General features: G+C 37.2%; 1 protein-coding gene across 5 annotated transcripts in view; it reads right to left on the reverse strand.

Moving 5' to 3' along the window:
* Positions 1-16,398, reverse strand: part of KNTC1 (kinetochore associated 1) — an 81,133-nt gene that overhangs the window by 29,234 nt on the left and 35,501 nt on the right. For all 5 annotated transcript variants that reach the window (XM_030582421.1, XM_030582422.1, XM_030582419.1 and 2 more), the window contains 12 exons: positions 15,326-15,445; positions 13,685-13,754; positions 13,541-13,608; positions 10,146-10,435; positions 8,900-9,072; positions 8,596-8,693; positions 7,386-7,527; positions 6,501-6,557; positions 4,423-4,586; positions 3,706-3,810; positions 986-1,114; positions 346-462 (listed from right to left, as the gene is read on the reverse strand). In XM_030582421.1, the coding sequence (XP_030438281.1) occupies positions 346-462; positions 986-1,114; positions 3,706-3,810; positions 4,423-4,586; positions 6,501-6,557; positions 7,386-7,527; positions 8,596-8,693; positions 8,900-9,072; positions 10,146-10,435; positions 13,541-13,608; positions 13,685-13,754; positions 15,326-15,445 (1,533 nt within the window). The remainder of the gene's footprint in view (positions 1-345; positions 463-985; positions 1,115-3,705; positions 3,811-4,422; positions 4,587-6,500; positions 6,558-7,385; positions 7,528-8,595; positions 8,694-8,899; positions 9,073-10,145; positions 10,436-13,540; positions 13,609-13,684; positions 13,755-15,325; positions 15,446-16,398) is intronic.

The following is a 16,398-nucleotide window of genomic DNA, read 5'->3' on the forward strand; positions in this document are numbered from 1 at the left end:
TGTTCTCCCTCTATAACATAGGGATGTTTGTTTGAGCTCCATAAGAAGTGGTGCTAGAACCTCATTACTATGGGCCCCATTCAGCAAAGTATTTAAGCAAGATTCTTGCATGGATGCTTCAAAGTGGTAAATTCACCACAAATTTAAGTTCAGTGCACATCCTGAATGATGTGTGTGTCCGTGAAAAGCAGTAAATTAAAATAAATTTTTTTTTTTAAATTTAACTGTCAAGAAACTGCTCTTAAGTGAACTCCAACAAACATGAAACAAACTGTCTCATATTAAACCACACTGGCATTTTAAATTAAGAATGTAACTGGTTAAAACATTTAAAAGTATACTCACACCAAGTTTACCAAGCTGGATACCCCACTCTGCATCAGTAATTAATTCCTTGAATTTTTGTCTCTCTCCTGCTTCATCATAGTGACTAGCAAGCTGCGCTCCGACCAGAGCTACTGCCTTAAAAACAAACAAACAAATGTGTGAATGAAAAAGCATGGTCTACGGGCTAGAAAACTGGAAATCATGAAATCCAGGTCACTGCATGACCTTGTGGAAGCCATAACTTCTGTGTTTCAATTTTCCAATCTAGAAAATGAGAATAATCCTTACTTCCTCTTCTTCACATTAAGAACAGCGTTCAGATAGAATGAGATGTCACTAGAAACTCCTAAAACGTAACTGCTTTTTTTAAAATACACATTCTCTGCCACTCTCCTCCTTTTTCCCCATTGCTTTGTTATCTTTTAATCCTTCCCTTCTTCCTTACCTCAAGGCCCATTCCATTCTTTAAATTACTGCCTGAAAGACTTTTTCCCTTTAAATTATTGCAGGTGCAAGTTCAGTTCAAATTTCTCCAGAACACTTTCAAATCTTAACGAGGGCAACTCTAATGCACTGCTACACTATGTAGTTAACATCTCCGAGCAGCACTTTAATAGTATTATATGCTAAGATAAGTATACTGCCTTTTCAGGCTTACCAGAATTTTGTTGTAATTTTGCCTTGTGTTGTTTATGACATTCCAGAGTTTTTCAAACATATCTTCCCTGGGCAAAATTGTGCAGTAACCCAATGCCAGGTTATGATCTATCAGACGACAGTTGAAAACCTATAGACATTAAATCCACAATAAGCATACTTTAGAAACTGCCAGTTAAATAAATGTCCAGTTGTTATACATATCAAGTGTCCAGTTATACAAAGGCCTATTGGGCCTTTCAGTTAAGTTAGAAAATAAGATTTTTATAATTTAGAAGAGAAGATAGGAATAAACTTGGAAGGCACTAAAACACAAAAAGGATCATTACTTAAGTAAATGTAATAAAATGCTGGTTACTAGTCTTAAAGGCCCAACAGACTTTTGTATAACTGGACACTGTTGTATAACTGTACATTACTGGATTCACAGGTAGCCTTTTAAAACCTCGATTCAATTTAAGACGGTTTTTAGAAATAAGAGAAAAAGATCACTTAAAACGAAAAGTACAGTAAATAGGGATACAGAATGCATATAAATCATACATGCCATTATTCTTTTATTTCAATAGCACCTGGGCTCCAAATGAGATCAGATCCCATTGTACTAATCACTGTACATACACAGAGTAAGAGACAGGCCTCCCACTTACAATCTAAATAGACAGGCAGCCAAATAATGGGAATACTAATTCTCCCTCTTTACAGATAGGGAACTGAGGTGGAAATATTAAGTGACTTGCCCAAGGTAACATTAGATGCCTGTGGCAGAACTGGAAACTGAAACCAAGTCTCCAGGTCTCCTGATTCCCAGTCAAGTGCCTTAACCACTAGACCAACCTCATCATTTAAAGCTGATACTATGCTCAGTTGGGGTCCGTACAGCCTACATGTGGGAATGGGGAAGTAATTAAAGAATGCAATAATGAGGCTCTGGAGTGAGCCCTCTAGTATTCTTCAGAAGAGAGGGACATGGAGTCATGAAAATGGGCTAGAGGAGGTTTCTCAGAACTCAAATCAGAGACAGGAAGGCCCCATGCAATGGTTCTTTCTGTATACATAAGAACTGCCATACTGGGTCAGACCAAAGGTCAATCTACCCCAGTATCCTGTCTTCCAACAGTGGCCAATGCCAGGTGCCCCAGAGGGAATGAACAGAACAGGGAATCATCAAGCGATTCATCCTCTGTCACACCTTCCCAGCTTCTGGCAAAGAGAGGCTAGAGACATCATCCCTGCCCATCCTGACTAATAGCCATTGATGGACCTATCCTCTATGAATTTATGTAGTTCTTTTTTTAACCCTGTTATAGTCTTGGCCTTCACAACATCCTCTGGCAAGGAGTTCCACAGATTGACTGTGTGTTGTGTGAAAAAAATATTTCCTTTTGTTTTAAGCCTGCTGCCTATTAATTTCATTTGGTGACCCCTAGTTCTTGTGTTATGAGGAGTAAATAACACTTCCTTATTTACTTTCTTCACACCAGTCATGATTTTATAGACATCTGTCATATCCCCCCTTAGTCGTCTGTTTTCCAAGCTGAAAAGTGCCAGTCTTATTAATCTCTCCTCATACAGCAGCCGTTCCATACCCCTAATCATTTTTGTTGCCCTTTTCTGAACCTTTCCCAAGTCCAGTATATATTTTTTGAGATGGGACAATCACATCTGCATGCAATATTCAAGATGTGGATGTACCATGGATTTATACAGAGACAATATGATATTTTCTGTCTTATTATCTATCCCTTTCTTAATGATTCCCAACATTCTGTTTGCTTTTTTGACTGCCGCTGCACAATGAGTGGATATTTTCAGAGAACTATTCACAATGACTCTAAGATCTCGTTTTTGAGTGGTAACAGCTAATTTAGACCCCATCTTTTTATATGTAAAGTTGGGATTATGTTTTCCAATGTGCATTATTTTGCATTTATCAACACTGAATTTCATCTGCCATTTTGTTGCCCAATCACCCAGTTTTAAGAGATCCTTTTGTAGCTTTTCGCACTCTGCCTGGGACTTAACTATCTTGCGTAGTTTTGTATCATCTGCAAATTTTGCCACTTCACTGTTTACTCCTTTTTCCAGATCATTTAATATGGAGATATACCTATCTCATAGAATTGGAAGGGACCCCGAAAGGTCAGAGTCCAGCTCCCAGCCTTCACTAGCAGGACCAAGTACTGATTTTGCCCCAGATCCCTAAGTGGCCCCCTCAAGGATTGAACTCACAACCCTGGGGTTAGCAGGCTATCCCTCCCAACCAGTGATAGTAGGTATCATTTCTTATTTCAAATATGTTAAATAGGACTGGGCCCAGTACAGACCTTTTAGGGATACCGCTATTTACTTCTCTCCAGTCCGAAAACTGACCATTTATTCCTTCTTTTTGTTTTCTATCTTTTAACCAGTTACCAATCCATAAGAGACCCTTCCCTCTTATCCTTTGACTGCATATTTTGCTTAAGAGCCTTTGGTGAGGGACCCTGTCAAAGGCTTTCTGAAAATTTAAGTACACTATATCCACTGGATCCCCCTTGTCCACATGCTTGTTGACCCCCTCAAAGAATTCTAGTAGATTGGTGAGGCATGATTTCCCTTTTACAAAAACCATGTTGACTATTCCCCAACAAATTATGTTCATCTATATGTCTAACGATTTTGTTCTTTATTATAGTTTCAACCAGTTTGCCCGGTATGCTTACCTTACAGGATGCTTACCTTGTGTAATAAGGCAAGGACAGCAGTGACAATCACTGAAGTGGACTTTTGTTTCATAGCAATAAGAAAGCTTTTGGCATCAGCTAGCATTTTGTCATCATGTAACTATTGAAAATAAACAAACAAACAGACAGCAAAGTAACTGTTAAGGGTTAAAAAAAATCACTTTTACAAATAACTACTTTTTTTGTCACTTAAGAGACATCGACTAACACGGCTTCCACTCTGACACCTGTCATCTTGCAAGTAAATAGTTATATTTTCAGAGTGAATTAAATGCTTGAGAAACATTTCAGACAGAGTACTGGACACAAAAGTCCTCTGTTTATCCAGAAGAAGGATGTAGTTTGGATAGTGTAACCTGCAATGTTCCCCTCACCATCCTATGACAATATCCCTCAACCCTGATGGAAAAGAGAAGCCACCTCAGAAGAGGGAAGATAGTGGCAGGGTATGTTTGTTATCAACACCCATTCAACCCCTGGTCTCCCTAAAGAGTCTCTCAAGAGTCCCAGTTAGGATCGTGGTTTTGCAATGTGAAACCATTGTCCACTAGAAGGGGAAGACCACCAGCTTGTTTCACACAGGCAACTAAACAGCTCATCAGATGGTGATGAGATGAACTTCTAGCGAGAGGATGTGTATCACAATACCTATTCCTCAGCCATATTTGGTAAATTTACTTTCAGTGAAATTCAGCATAGGTTTTCTCCATACCTTCTCACCCAGGCACATATCCATGTTGTTTGATACACAGTGCTGAAGACAGGATCCAAACAGACAGACTATTAGTCGCAAGGCTAACTCACACTGACTGCTTTCCATTAGGTTCTGAAGCAGTGCACAGATGGGCGTTTTGACTGGCAACAGGAGGTTCTGTCCTATGGAATGTTTCACCAGAAAGAAAATGATTAGCTTATATATTAAGGAAGCTTGTATGCCAAGTCTAATTAAATTCTTGAAATTTACAATGAAAGCTGATTTCTCTCTCTACATTAAGGTATTCTTTGTTAAAAAGTAATAATGGTGCAGATAATATTGGTAGGTCAATTTTAGCCTCCTTTACAAACTTGATGTTCAGAAGTTAATGCCTTAATAAAAAAAATCCTCTTTAGTTTAACGATCAGATGTTGTTTGTTAGCTGTGGATTCTTGCAGAGATAATCAGTCTTTTCTGAGCAGTTCTCTTCTCTATGAAAGGACCTACAGGGTATTATTATTACTAATTAGCTGGTCATCTATATCTCAAAAGTGCTTTAGAAAGGAAGATTAGTAACATTTTCTCCATTTTACAAATGAGGAAACACGGGCGCATAAGTGTAAAAATTATCTGCCCAAGGCATGCACATGAGTGGCTGATACAGGTCTCTTGACTCCCAATCAAGTGCCCTATCCACTGGACCATGTTGCTTCCTTAGTATAGTATTAGACGATTGCTTTTCTGTTTCAAGAACACTCTTGTGTGGGTTAACATAGAGTTGTATTATGTCAATCTTCTTGTTCAGTCTGTATGTGAGGTGCATTTTTGGACAGTTATATTCATTTTAGATATATACAAATGGGCCTGTCCAAAAGTGCTAGACACATACAGTAGAGCCTCAGAGTTACGAACACCTCGGGAATGGAGGTTCTTCTGAAATGTTCTTAACTTTGATAAAAATATTATAGTTGTTCTTTTGAAAGTTTACAACTGAATATTGAATAAATACAGCTTTGAAACTTTACTATGCAGAAGAAAAATGCTGCTTTCCTTTTTTTTTTTTTTTAGTTTACATTTAACACAGTACTATTTGCTTTTTTATGTGTGTGCATCCCTCTGCTGCTGCCTGATTGTATACTTCCGGTTTCAAATGAGGTGTGTGGCTCACTGGTCAGCTGGTAACTCTGGTGTTCGTAACTCTGAGGTTCAACTATACAAATAAAACCCTTCCATCTTCAATCCACTCATCCGCATTCAACCCATCCCTGGGGAAGTGCATAGCTTTGTAACGTGCCCCATAAGATAACTGAGGAAAGCAGGGTACAATTCATATTCAAGAATGAGAGATGAAGGATCATCTTGTGGTTGAAGTACTGGACTGGAACTCAGGATAGGTTGGGTTCAATTCACAGTTCTGTTACAAATTTCCTACATGCTAAACAAGTTGCTTAGGCTGTCTGTACTGCAGTTTCCAATCTTCTACTTGTATGTTATACCTCTTTCTCACCTTTTGCCTGTCTTGTCCATTTAGAATGTAAACTCTTCAGAGCAGGCAAGTGTGTTTGTACAGTGCCTGCAACAAGGCCCTGAGGCACTATGTAATGCATAATAATAATAATAATAATTAATAATGGACCTTCCACTAAGAACACCCTGTCCCCAGATAAAAACTATCTAAAGATAGACAGCTCAAGCACCCAAGTTGATCAGCTGCTGGAATAAGACATGAAGTGATGGGTTCTCCAAGATGCAGAGAATTGTCTACTATGCGGAGCTCTATAGGTCAAAACTAACACCCAGCAATAAAACAAAAGAAATGGCAATCTCTAGAGCCCAGGTACAATATAGTCCCTGTAGGCAGTACTGGTAACTAAATTAAAAGTTGTCTTGTGCACTGTTTTTAAGTGGTCCTCAGCTGTACTTTATAACAGAGTGTTGTGGTGATGTATGGGCATAAAAATTCCATATTAGTGGGAAGTCTTAACCAATTATTTAGCATTAAATGGGTATGTTCTAGCTTTTGTGGGATTAAATTAAACACTTAATAACATTTTAGAGTATTTTACTCTTGTCCTGTTAATATGTCTTCATAGTACCTTTAATAAATGGACAGTTTGCCAAGCTTACAGAGTCCAAAGGATACATCTTGTTATCTGCAGATAAGATAAATATTTGTGAGCAGTGCACTAAGATCTTAGCAAAGTTATAAACATTGGAAATTACTATTAAAATATTATACTTTGAAACCAATACAAAAATAAAGCTAGATAATAAAGCTAGATAAAGAATTATGTTCTGGTATAATTAAATTAATGCCCCATTCTGACTGTGAGAGCTAGGATCTTTTCTGTGATTTTCTTGTGTACAGCTGGACGTTACTTCATAACAGGGGAACCATTTTCTCATCTCTGCCTGAAGAAATATAAACTCTCTCTATTAACCCTGCAGGAGCTATATGTAAATTCCTTTGCCCGGATGGGGCTATAGATCTCATACATTTTCCCATGTGAGGGAAAAAACAAAAACAAAAACCACCATAGCCAAATACAATTTCCTTCATACTCAGATTTTTAGCTTACTAGTCAATTAGCATATCATTTATAAATAGATCTGACCTTTTCCAAGAATGCTTATAGATAAAAAATGAAATATTTAGAATACCATGAAGTATTTATAAAATGAAATATTAAGAAAATGAAAGTGTATATTTACCATGCTACACAATAAATAGTTTTACAATATTCAGTGTTTCTGATGCATAACTGAAAATGTAAGTCTCTTGACAAAATCTAATACAATGCAAATGTCTATTCATAATTGCTGAAGTTATCAAAAAACTATGTGAGGGGGAAGATTGGGGAATGATATCGGTTTCAAAAAAATTGTGTACTGAATTATTTATATTCCTACCTAAAACAGTTTAATATGAAATGGGATAAAGACTGTACACTAACTAATAACATTAAGGAAAAAAAGGTTACCAGCAATAGGCACAAGGGAAGAAATAGTTTCATATGCAACTGGGAGCACCATCTGTGGATCAAGAACTATCCCATCTTCACTAAAGAAATCATCATAGGTCCATTCTTCATAAGGATCCTTATCAGCTCCAAAAGATGCTGCCTAAATTAACACATTGCAAAAAATATGAACAGGAAATAAAATGCTCATGAAGTTCCATAAAGGGATCAGCTAAAAAGTATGTATAATTGTAAAACTAATAAACTGCATGACATTACAGATCAGGTTTCCAAATTCAGGAAGAAAAGATGCTCATGTTTGAAAATGTGTCCTCAAGATATTTGTTTTTGCTGGGCACTGGGAATGAAAGACATTTCCTACTTCTTATGTGGGCATAACGCACACTAATGTTGAAAGGGAGATATTTTTTAATTTGGCTTTTAAAAACAGTGCATTAAAGTGTATTCATTTATTTATTGTTAGCATTCCAGAGAACATCTGCATTTTCTAATATCAGTTTTCACAAGAACTAAATGGAACTGAAAATTACCCATTTAAGATTGGACTCTCGAGTCTCAAATCAGGAGCTAATCAAAAGTTCATTAAAGTCAGTGGAAAGATTCCCATTGACTTCAGTGAGTTTTGCACCAGGCCGTAAATGCCTTTATTTGTTCCACCTGTTTGGTCTATGCTAGTTAGATTGTAAGATCCTTACATTTTTCACAGCCCAAACTGCTGTTGGCTATCAACAAACAACAAAAATCAGTAACAAAGGGATAAGTCAAACTCTTGAATGGTATCTTAAAGTTGTTAACTGATGGGAGTGTCTCCAAATTCTACATGTATTTATCAAAAAACCCACCGCCCACACACATACATAGATATCATTGTAAAACCTCACCACTTTTTGTAAAAGCTTTTTCAGAATCAGTGTTCTGTGATTTCAAGCTGTCTTGGCAAAAGAAATTAATAGACATGACATTAAGAGTATTAATAACGGTACACAGATGTTCTGGGAACACAAGATACAAAATATAACCTACAATAGCTTTTGTTCTGAGATATAGGAGACAAGAGACAGAGGAGTTGATAATATTTTGGTCTGGATGGCAGTAGCTAATTAGCACCTATCATTAGGTATTCCTCGGCAAGTTGACAAAGATGCACAACCTGAATATTTCATAAACCACTGTAAAAGAAAAAATTAAGCTTCAAATTTGAAGACGTTACCTTTGCCATAAATCCATAGTTTTCTATTTGGCATTGTCCGTAAATTTCCTTAGCAGCCAATGTATATTTACATAGCTCCAGAGAATCTAATAACAGATCTGTGAGAAATTAAAGTCATTGTCATTCTTTTATGTAAGTCATATATTCTCTATTACAAAGAAAATCACCATTTGTGTCACCTATTTTTACAGCGGTATGCGTGCACAGAAATTCACTTTTTGTTTTCATACATCATAGAAGAGTGATTTGTTTGAAATCTACTTTCCAACATGAACAGAAATAAGAAACTATGATACTGGATTACCTGGACTGCATATTGTAGCTGCTTGGCATGCCATCTCATTTATCACTGCTGGAAAGTTCAGTCCTTTAGGTGTGATCATTGGAACATCAGCTCCCAACATATGACAAAGCTTCTGACAAGCTAAAAATAGCAACTTCCCTGTTTGTTCATTACAGTGATGTTCATATAAATCTCTTTAATGAAACAAAGGGGAAATTTATGTTAGATTTTTATTTAAGATAAAAATCATAACTTGTCTTTCTTTTGAGGTATAATATTAGTCCAACAACATTTAAGTAAATTAGCTCACCAATAGGGTGGGCCTGAAATCTGAATAAACTGATATGCAAGAAAAAGGACAACTAGTGCTTACCTTGTATATAACTACTGACCGTTGTGAAATTAGTTATTGGTTATAAATTATTTTACAATAGTTTAACTTCCATTTTGTGCCACTTTCAGGAAGATAACTGAAAAGTAGCTGAAGGCCCTAACTAAACAGGTATGCTGACCAAAAAGTTTCAGCTACCGAAGGCAGGATAGCTTAGGGTTTGGATGGTTTTCATGTGTTCCTGGGACTCAAGAAGCTCAGCTATATATAGTGGCTGGCTAATATTGTCTACTTGAATGATTCTTCATCCAGTACAACAGTATTAAATTGCTAGAATTAAAATACACACTCTTGCTCATCTGTGTTACTTCGATCCTTTACTTAGGCTATCTTCACCAGAAAAGGTGCAGCGGCACAGCTGCAGTGCTCTAGCTGAGCTGCTGTAGGGCTTCAGTGTAGACACTCCCTACCGCGAGGAAAGGAGTTTCCTGTTGCTGCAGTTAATTCACTTCCCCAAGAGGTGGTAGCTAGGTTGACGGAAGAATTCTTCTGTTGACCTAGCATTGTCTATGCTGGGGGTTAGGTCAACTTAACAATGTCGCTCAGGGGTGTGAATTTTTCACATCCCCAGGTCAACTCACCTACATCGTTTAACTTTTTAGTGTAGACTTAGCCTTAGTAAAGAGGATGGCATTAATAACCAAGTTATGGAAAAACACACTGGGAGATGCCAAACAATCCAAGGTGAACCTACTCTTGCAGTCTTCTATGCAACAGTATATTGCTTAAGTGGATCTGCTGTGTGGCTCCTCTTCCCTCTAGTCAATCTTGCCTTTGCATTACAGCTACCAGCTATTGCAGAGTACCAGAAATAGTTTACTGCATACTTCTTCTTACTTTAATGCTAACCAGTCCTAAACTCTTATGAAATTTTACCTGCATATCTTTAGTGCCTCTTCAATTTTTCCAGCATCTAATGACCTCAGTGCCAGCATTGCCCCCAGCTCTTGCTCTGTCCTTTGCAGAAGTAAAGCTAGTCTGTAAAGTCTTGATTCAGTGGAACGGTTCTTTGTTTTACTATCATCTTTGGAATTCGTTGCTTGCACTTTTCTAGATTTTGCCAAGGATTGGATACTTTCATAGGCTTTTATGTGCTCTTCAAGGAGCTGAGACATCAACAAATAATTCCCATAATCCTTGACTGAAATAAAGATATCAAAATCCTCCTGCAACAAGAAGTCAAATAATAGAACAGAACCTTCTTATTCACGTGACTTACTTTAGAAATTTGTCTTGTTTAAGTTTTACACTCATTCTCTCATTCACAGATGAATTTTATCACAAAATTGAGTTTACTAGTTCAGATTGGTCACTAGAAAACCCACTGTAGATTAAAGAATATAGTTAATTAGTATGAAACAAAACTAAACAAAATAAAAGATATTGCATCAAAAAGTGTTTTAACTATGTAATACTTCCTAATAGATCAAATATACTGCAGTCTACTATGCAAAAGGTAATCAATTCTTGGTAATATGCAACATTACAGCACTATTAGAAAACCTTTGCTGAGAAATTGGTGGAATTATTAGGATTTTGGATCAGTGAAGTGAGAACTGGCAAGATGATACTGTTTCTTGACAGTTTAAATATATTCCTAGTGTTGCCTGATTTAGGAGGTTAATTAATTTAGGAGGCTCGCCAATTAATCTAATCAGAAGATAATAAAGTTCTTGTCCCAGAATCAGGCTACACAGAGTATGCAAAAGACAGGAGTATGACAGGACGCTCACACTGGGACCAATATTTCTTAAAGACTTTTATTGAGATAAACAGAATTATAATTAAATAGTAATTAAATGGTAAAATAATTAGAGTTATAAATGCAGTACTATTATTCTAAAAATACATATGATATACTATAAAGCTTTTGATTAATATACTTACACCCTTTCTTGATGACCTGGTGATAAGAGACAAAGGACCAGCCTTGTCTCAGGTTTCTCATTTTTGGGTGGGAGATACAGAGCTTACAAGAAGCTAGAGAGCAAAAGCTATTGAAGCTAACTTAAAATTTGACTTAACTGACTTAAAACTTAAAATTAAAACTAACAGACTAATAAGCTAAGAATGAAGAAGCTTGGAGCTTAGAAAACTTAGTAAACAAGCTTTGAAGCTCCGAAAAACAAAACTTAGAAGCAGCAGCAGCTTAGACGCTTAGATGCCTCCTTGGCATTGTGGGTCACTCCTCTTATAGGGCGTGGGTGCTTGAGCCCTTCTTCCATGTCCAAACTTAGTTTTCTTACCTACTGAAATGTTAGGGTACACTTATTTTATAGGCAGGTATGTTTGTACGTATTAATAACATATACATACATATTAATAATATTAAATTATTTTTACATTTGTTATTTTTGCTTTTCCGGTTATTTTGGTTCTTTCCTTGTGATGTACCTGTTTTGTGTACCTTGTGGTGTAGCTGCGATTTACAGAGGACATGAACTTTGGAAAGTCCCCTATGCCAACTTGCATATCTATTTTAGTTAAAGATTACAGCATATATGAACCTTATGCTTAAACTTATTACTATTTACATAGTCCGAAACCTATGTATGCTAACTTTGCCTTAGCTCAACATACAGGATATGGCCTGTAGGTCCCTTGTGTTACAGCCAAACTACTTTAATATAAACCTATAATAATAAAAACAATTAAACCCATAAAAATATAAAAAACCTATATATAGAGAGGCAAGGAAGCAGGCTAGCCCTATAAGCTACACTAGAAGGGGATGGGAACAGAGCACATTAACAGAAAACAGGAAAAGATTTCTGAGTTTTAATCCCAACTCTGCAAATGACTTACTGTATGGCTTTGGGCAAGTCAGTGCTAACAAGGTAGTGACTAGCTTGGAGCATGCCACAAAAGTAACGGTGAACATCAACACCACTAAGGGCTTGTCTATGCAACATGGTAATGCGCATTATGGAAGTGTGATTTCTAAAACACATTAATGTGTTGTACATGTAGACCCTGCAACCCTGCTGGTGCACAATAAAAATTCCCTGATGTTCTTTAATGTAGGACCATTTCAAATTGTACCATTAATGTGCTCTGTTCATTAGACCTCAGTTCCTGTCTAGTAAGAATCACACTCCTAGTATGTGTCTTCCTGCACCGTGTGGATATGCCCTAACTCAAAATTAAGTGGTATGAATTTTTTTTCAGTCACCAACAACACATGGCCTGGGAACTTTATACCAGGATGGACTGATTTAAATCAGCAAACAGGAGGCCTTGATTTAAATCCATTTTAATTTTGTTTTCTTGTGCTTTTTAGTTAGTTATTTTCCCAAAGAAAGGTTCATTCTCATTGATTTGCAACTAAATATAGTTTTTACATTAAGTTTCACACTTCGCTTTTTGCTAACCAGGAGAATACACTATAGCTATACATATTTATTTAAGCAGTTATAAAGCTCAACATACATTTATTCAAATTCTTAATTTTTACATTTTTTATTATGTTAGAAATGGGAGTCACATTTCTTATTTACTATGTTAATTTTTTATTACACAACTTCGGTCAAGCTGCATTTCGATGGAAATTGGAATTAAATTAAAAGTGTTCTCTCTGCACCTGCTAGCTAAACTGCAACGAAAAGTAATTAAGGCAAAGTCATTTCTGCACAACAGAAACTGGAAATATTCACATTTGAAAAAATGTAAATACCAACATCATTGGAAAGACTGAAAATAATATAGATACTGAATATAGTACCTGACATTTGTGACATTTAATAAAATTTGAGCTGATATTTTCCCCCTTATTCTGTATATAATTAAATAAGCAGACCTCTTTAACTCATAAAAATTTGAGAAGGGCTCACTGATGCAGCACATTAGGTTTATTTATTTAAATTATACTAAGTTTAGGCCTTAACATAAATTGTCATAATTACAAATTAAAAATAAACCTGTTTAAAAGTAAAAAATAGAAAAATATATTTAATGTAAATAAAATCAGAGTTAATTTATACATTTTTTAAAATATATATATTTATTTTTATCCACTATGCTTTATATTCCCTAAAATGCTAGCATGGAAATAATGTTTTAAATGACAAAATCTGTTGATCAATCTTCATCATCCATAGCCATTTGAACATTTTTAATTTATTTGTAAGCTACTATTATACACACAGAACATAGTAAAATTGTAGCTAAAATTACATTTTAATAGGATTCATTTTTAAAAATGCATCATTTAATAACATTACTCAGGATAATTTCAAACCTATTTTAATTTCCTGTAATTATAAAATACTTACCTGCAAGCTAGCAAGTGTTTCAAACATTTTTAAGTTTGCTTTACATTCATCTTCCTTCAGAGGATTTTCTGTAAAATAGGAAAAAATAGTTACTTACTGAGCTACTTACTCGGCCAATACATGAAGGGGTAAGTTACAACTTACCTTTCTGAATGCTAAGCAGGAATTTAAGAACCTCCACAAGTGTCTTTGTTATACACATTTGCGTTATGCGCTGAAAAAAAAAAAAAGTGATAAATTAATCTTTCATTTGGTCTTCGGTGGGTAAATAGTCTTAGGTACACAGCTCAGATTATCGAAGTGCGGCTTGAGAAAGACTATAGGTAAGTAAATGGGTTTATTGAGGTGGAAGAGGGAGGTGACCTTGGGTATGAATTTAGGGTGTGGGCCATAGCACTTCTCTGTGCCTGAGGTTTGTTCGGTTCCCTCGGAGCCAAACTAGGAGGCTTAGTTTTACTCCTGTGAGAGCTAGACTGCACCGGGTCTTTTGTTCCTTGGGACGTCTTGGTACCAGACAGCCCTGGTGCCTCACAGTCCAGCGCTCTCGGTGCCATCGGTACTGGGGCAGTTTTTGCGGGCAGACATCGCTTTTTAGGAGGTGAATCATGGTGTGGTGAAGCATGAGACCACTTTTTTGGGGCTTTTTTAGGACCAGGGTCCTTAGCAGCCATTTTTGAAGAGGACCCCATAACTGAGGCAGCTGCAGGTAAGGACTGGCGAGGAGGTATCCTGGACTTGGGGTTGGAGGCAGGTCAGAAGGATCTCTCCATCATTAAAAGTTTTAGTTAGAGGTCCCTCGCCTTCCTTGTCCTCACTGTGAGTTTCTTGCAGGGGGGGACACTTTTGGTAAATGCGTCTCTCCCCTAGGCAACAGATACACTGCATGTGGCTGTCTGCCACTGGTACTGAAAGTCTGCAGGTCAGACAGCGTTTGAAACCTGGAGAGCCTGGCTAATGCCTCTTCGGCGACTGCCCGCCTGAGGTGGTGAGAAAAAAAGGGGGAAAGTTTTTTGTTTTTTTTTAAATGGTAAACAGAACAAAAATGAAAGGAGAAATCAATAACGAGGGAAATAACTAAGGAAGGGGAAGAAATTAGAGGAATATGAGAGCTGTTAAGGGTGCTGCTATCATTCCAACCAAAACCAAAGGTGGCAGAGAAGGAACTGGGTAACGGTTGGTTGCCTGTGCGGAGTAACCACTCCGAGCAGTGTGAGACAGCTGCTGCGCATGCACGGCCAACCAGGGTGCTGCTACCACAAGTCTCCGACTAGAAGTGCAGGGTGCCAAGATACCTAAATTGGAGCACCCACGAGGACACTCCTCAAAGAAGAACTTTATGTAATTTTGTCACAAGTCAGTGCTATACCATTTACAAACTTTTTTTAGATCTTAGACAAAATTTATTTTAAAATGATTTGAGCTATATTTGTTTGTTAAATCCTGAATTTACAACTGGGTAAAATTAGTCGTAATGCATTAGGATTTACATTTGTAATTTAATTAATACTCATGGGAGTCAAATATGCAAGTCTCTGTACCAAGATGAAAATGTGCCTCAAAAATACAGGAAACATTTCTGACACAGTGGTTTTACCTTACATGATTTGCTCTTTTACAAATGGATGAATGGATACAGAAAGCAAGAGATATGCACCTTTATACCTTGGAAAGGTACATTAGTTTTTATCAGTTCTCCATTAATCACTCCCTTCTTTTACGCGTGTTGAAAGCAGCATTGAGAATGATCAATGTACATGTAATTTATTAAGTGAAAGTAGTTAGTACCTCTTCAGAATTATCTGCTTCTTTCTGCAATACCAATCTTGCCCATATAGACAATCTCTCTGCAACTTTCTCTGCTTCAGAAACAGGCAGAGATTTTAATAAGTTTAGAGATTCCTCTCCCTGAAAACAAAAAGTTATAAGGCGTAAGTCAAAAATAGTTTGATAAGAATGAGTATTTGTTGTTGAAAGAACTTTAATTTTCTTGTCAGTTATCTTATCATCTTATCTCTTTACTGTCTGACATTATAATGGTGCTCCACCAGATGACAGACTTTTTAAGTTCAATTTACAACTTGGGGAGTTTATTAACTCTCCCCTTTTATAGAGCACACAGTTTGCCATAACATACAAACTCTCTAATATCCCAAAATAGTTTTTAGCATGTGTAGATCCTTTGATTCAGAGAGCTGAGGGCAGCTAAACTACAAGTTTATTTGTTGATAATTATAATAGGTAAAGAAAAAAGCAATTTCTTTAAAAGTTCTTGCAAAACAATTGATTAGATAGCATTTGTAAGCAGGACTATGGCAAGCATGACTACTTTTATTACAACATGCTGGTAAGAGAGTGGAATAGCAGAAGTTGGTTAGTGTTGAAAAAGGACTTTCTGATTTTTAGGGTGGGAAACTGTACTTCAGAGGGGGCCTGTCTAGTTCCTTTCCTCAGTTAGAGGAGCCTACCACACTGCAGGTCCATTACAGGGAGGAATATTCTAGATCCAGATCCTGATATGCAAGAATAATCATAGATAAGGCTACCTTTATGTCACAGAGATCATGGAAGTCACGGAATCCATGACATGCAGAAAGACCTCCCTGACATTCTTCGGTCAGCTCCAGGGGCTGTGGGACTTGAGCTGGCAGCCAGCGGGGCCCTGGCAGGGTTCTAGTGACAGCAGTGCCAGGCAGCCCCCTGCAAGGTTCCAGTGATAGGTGACAGACTCCTGAGGGGGCCCTCCTCAGGGTTCCAGTGACAGGCGACAGCCTTGTGCGGGGGGGAGGGGTCGCCTCCAGCAAGTGGCTGGGGGTGTCCTGTTTTCTCTTTGGGAAATATGGTCACCCTGCAGCTTCCAG

Source organism: Gopherus evgoodei, chromosome 13 (assembly GCF_007399415.2).
Source record: "Gopherus evgoodei ecotype Sinaloan lineage chromosome 13, rGopEvg1_v1.p, whole genome shotgun sequence".
NCBI classification, from domain to species: Eukaryota; Metazoa; Chordata; order Testudines; family Testudinidae; genus Gopherus; species Gopherus evgoodei.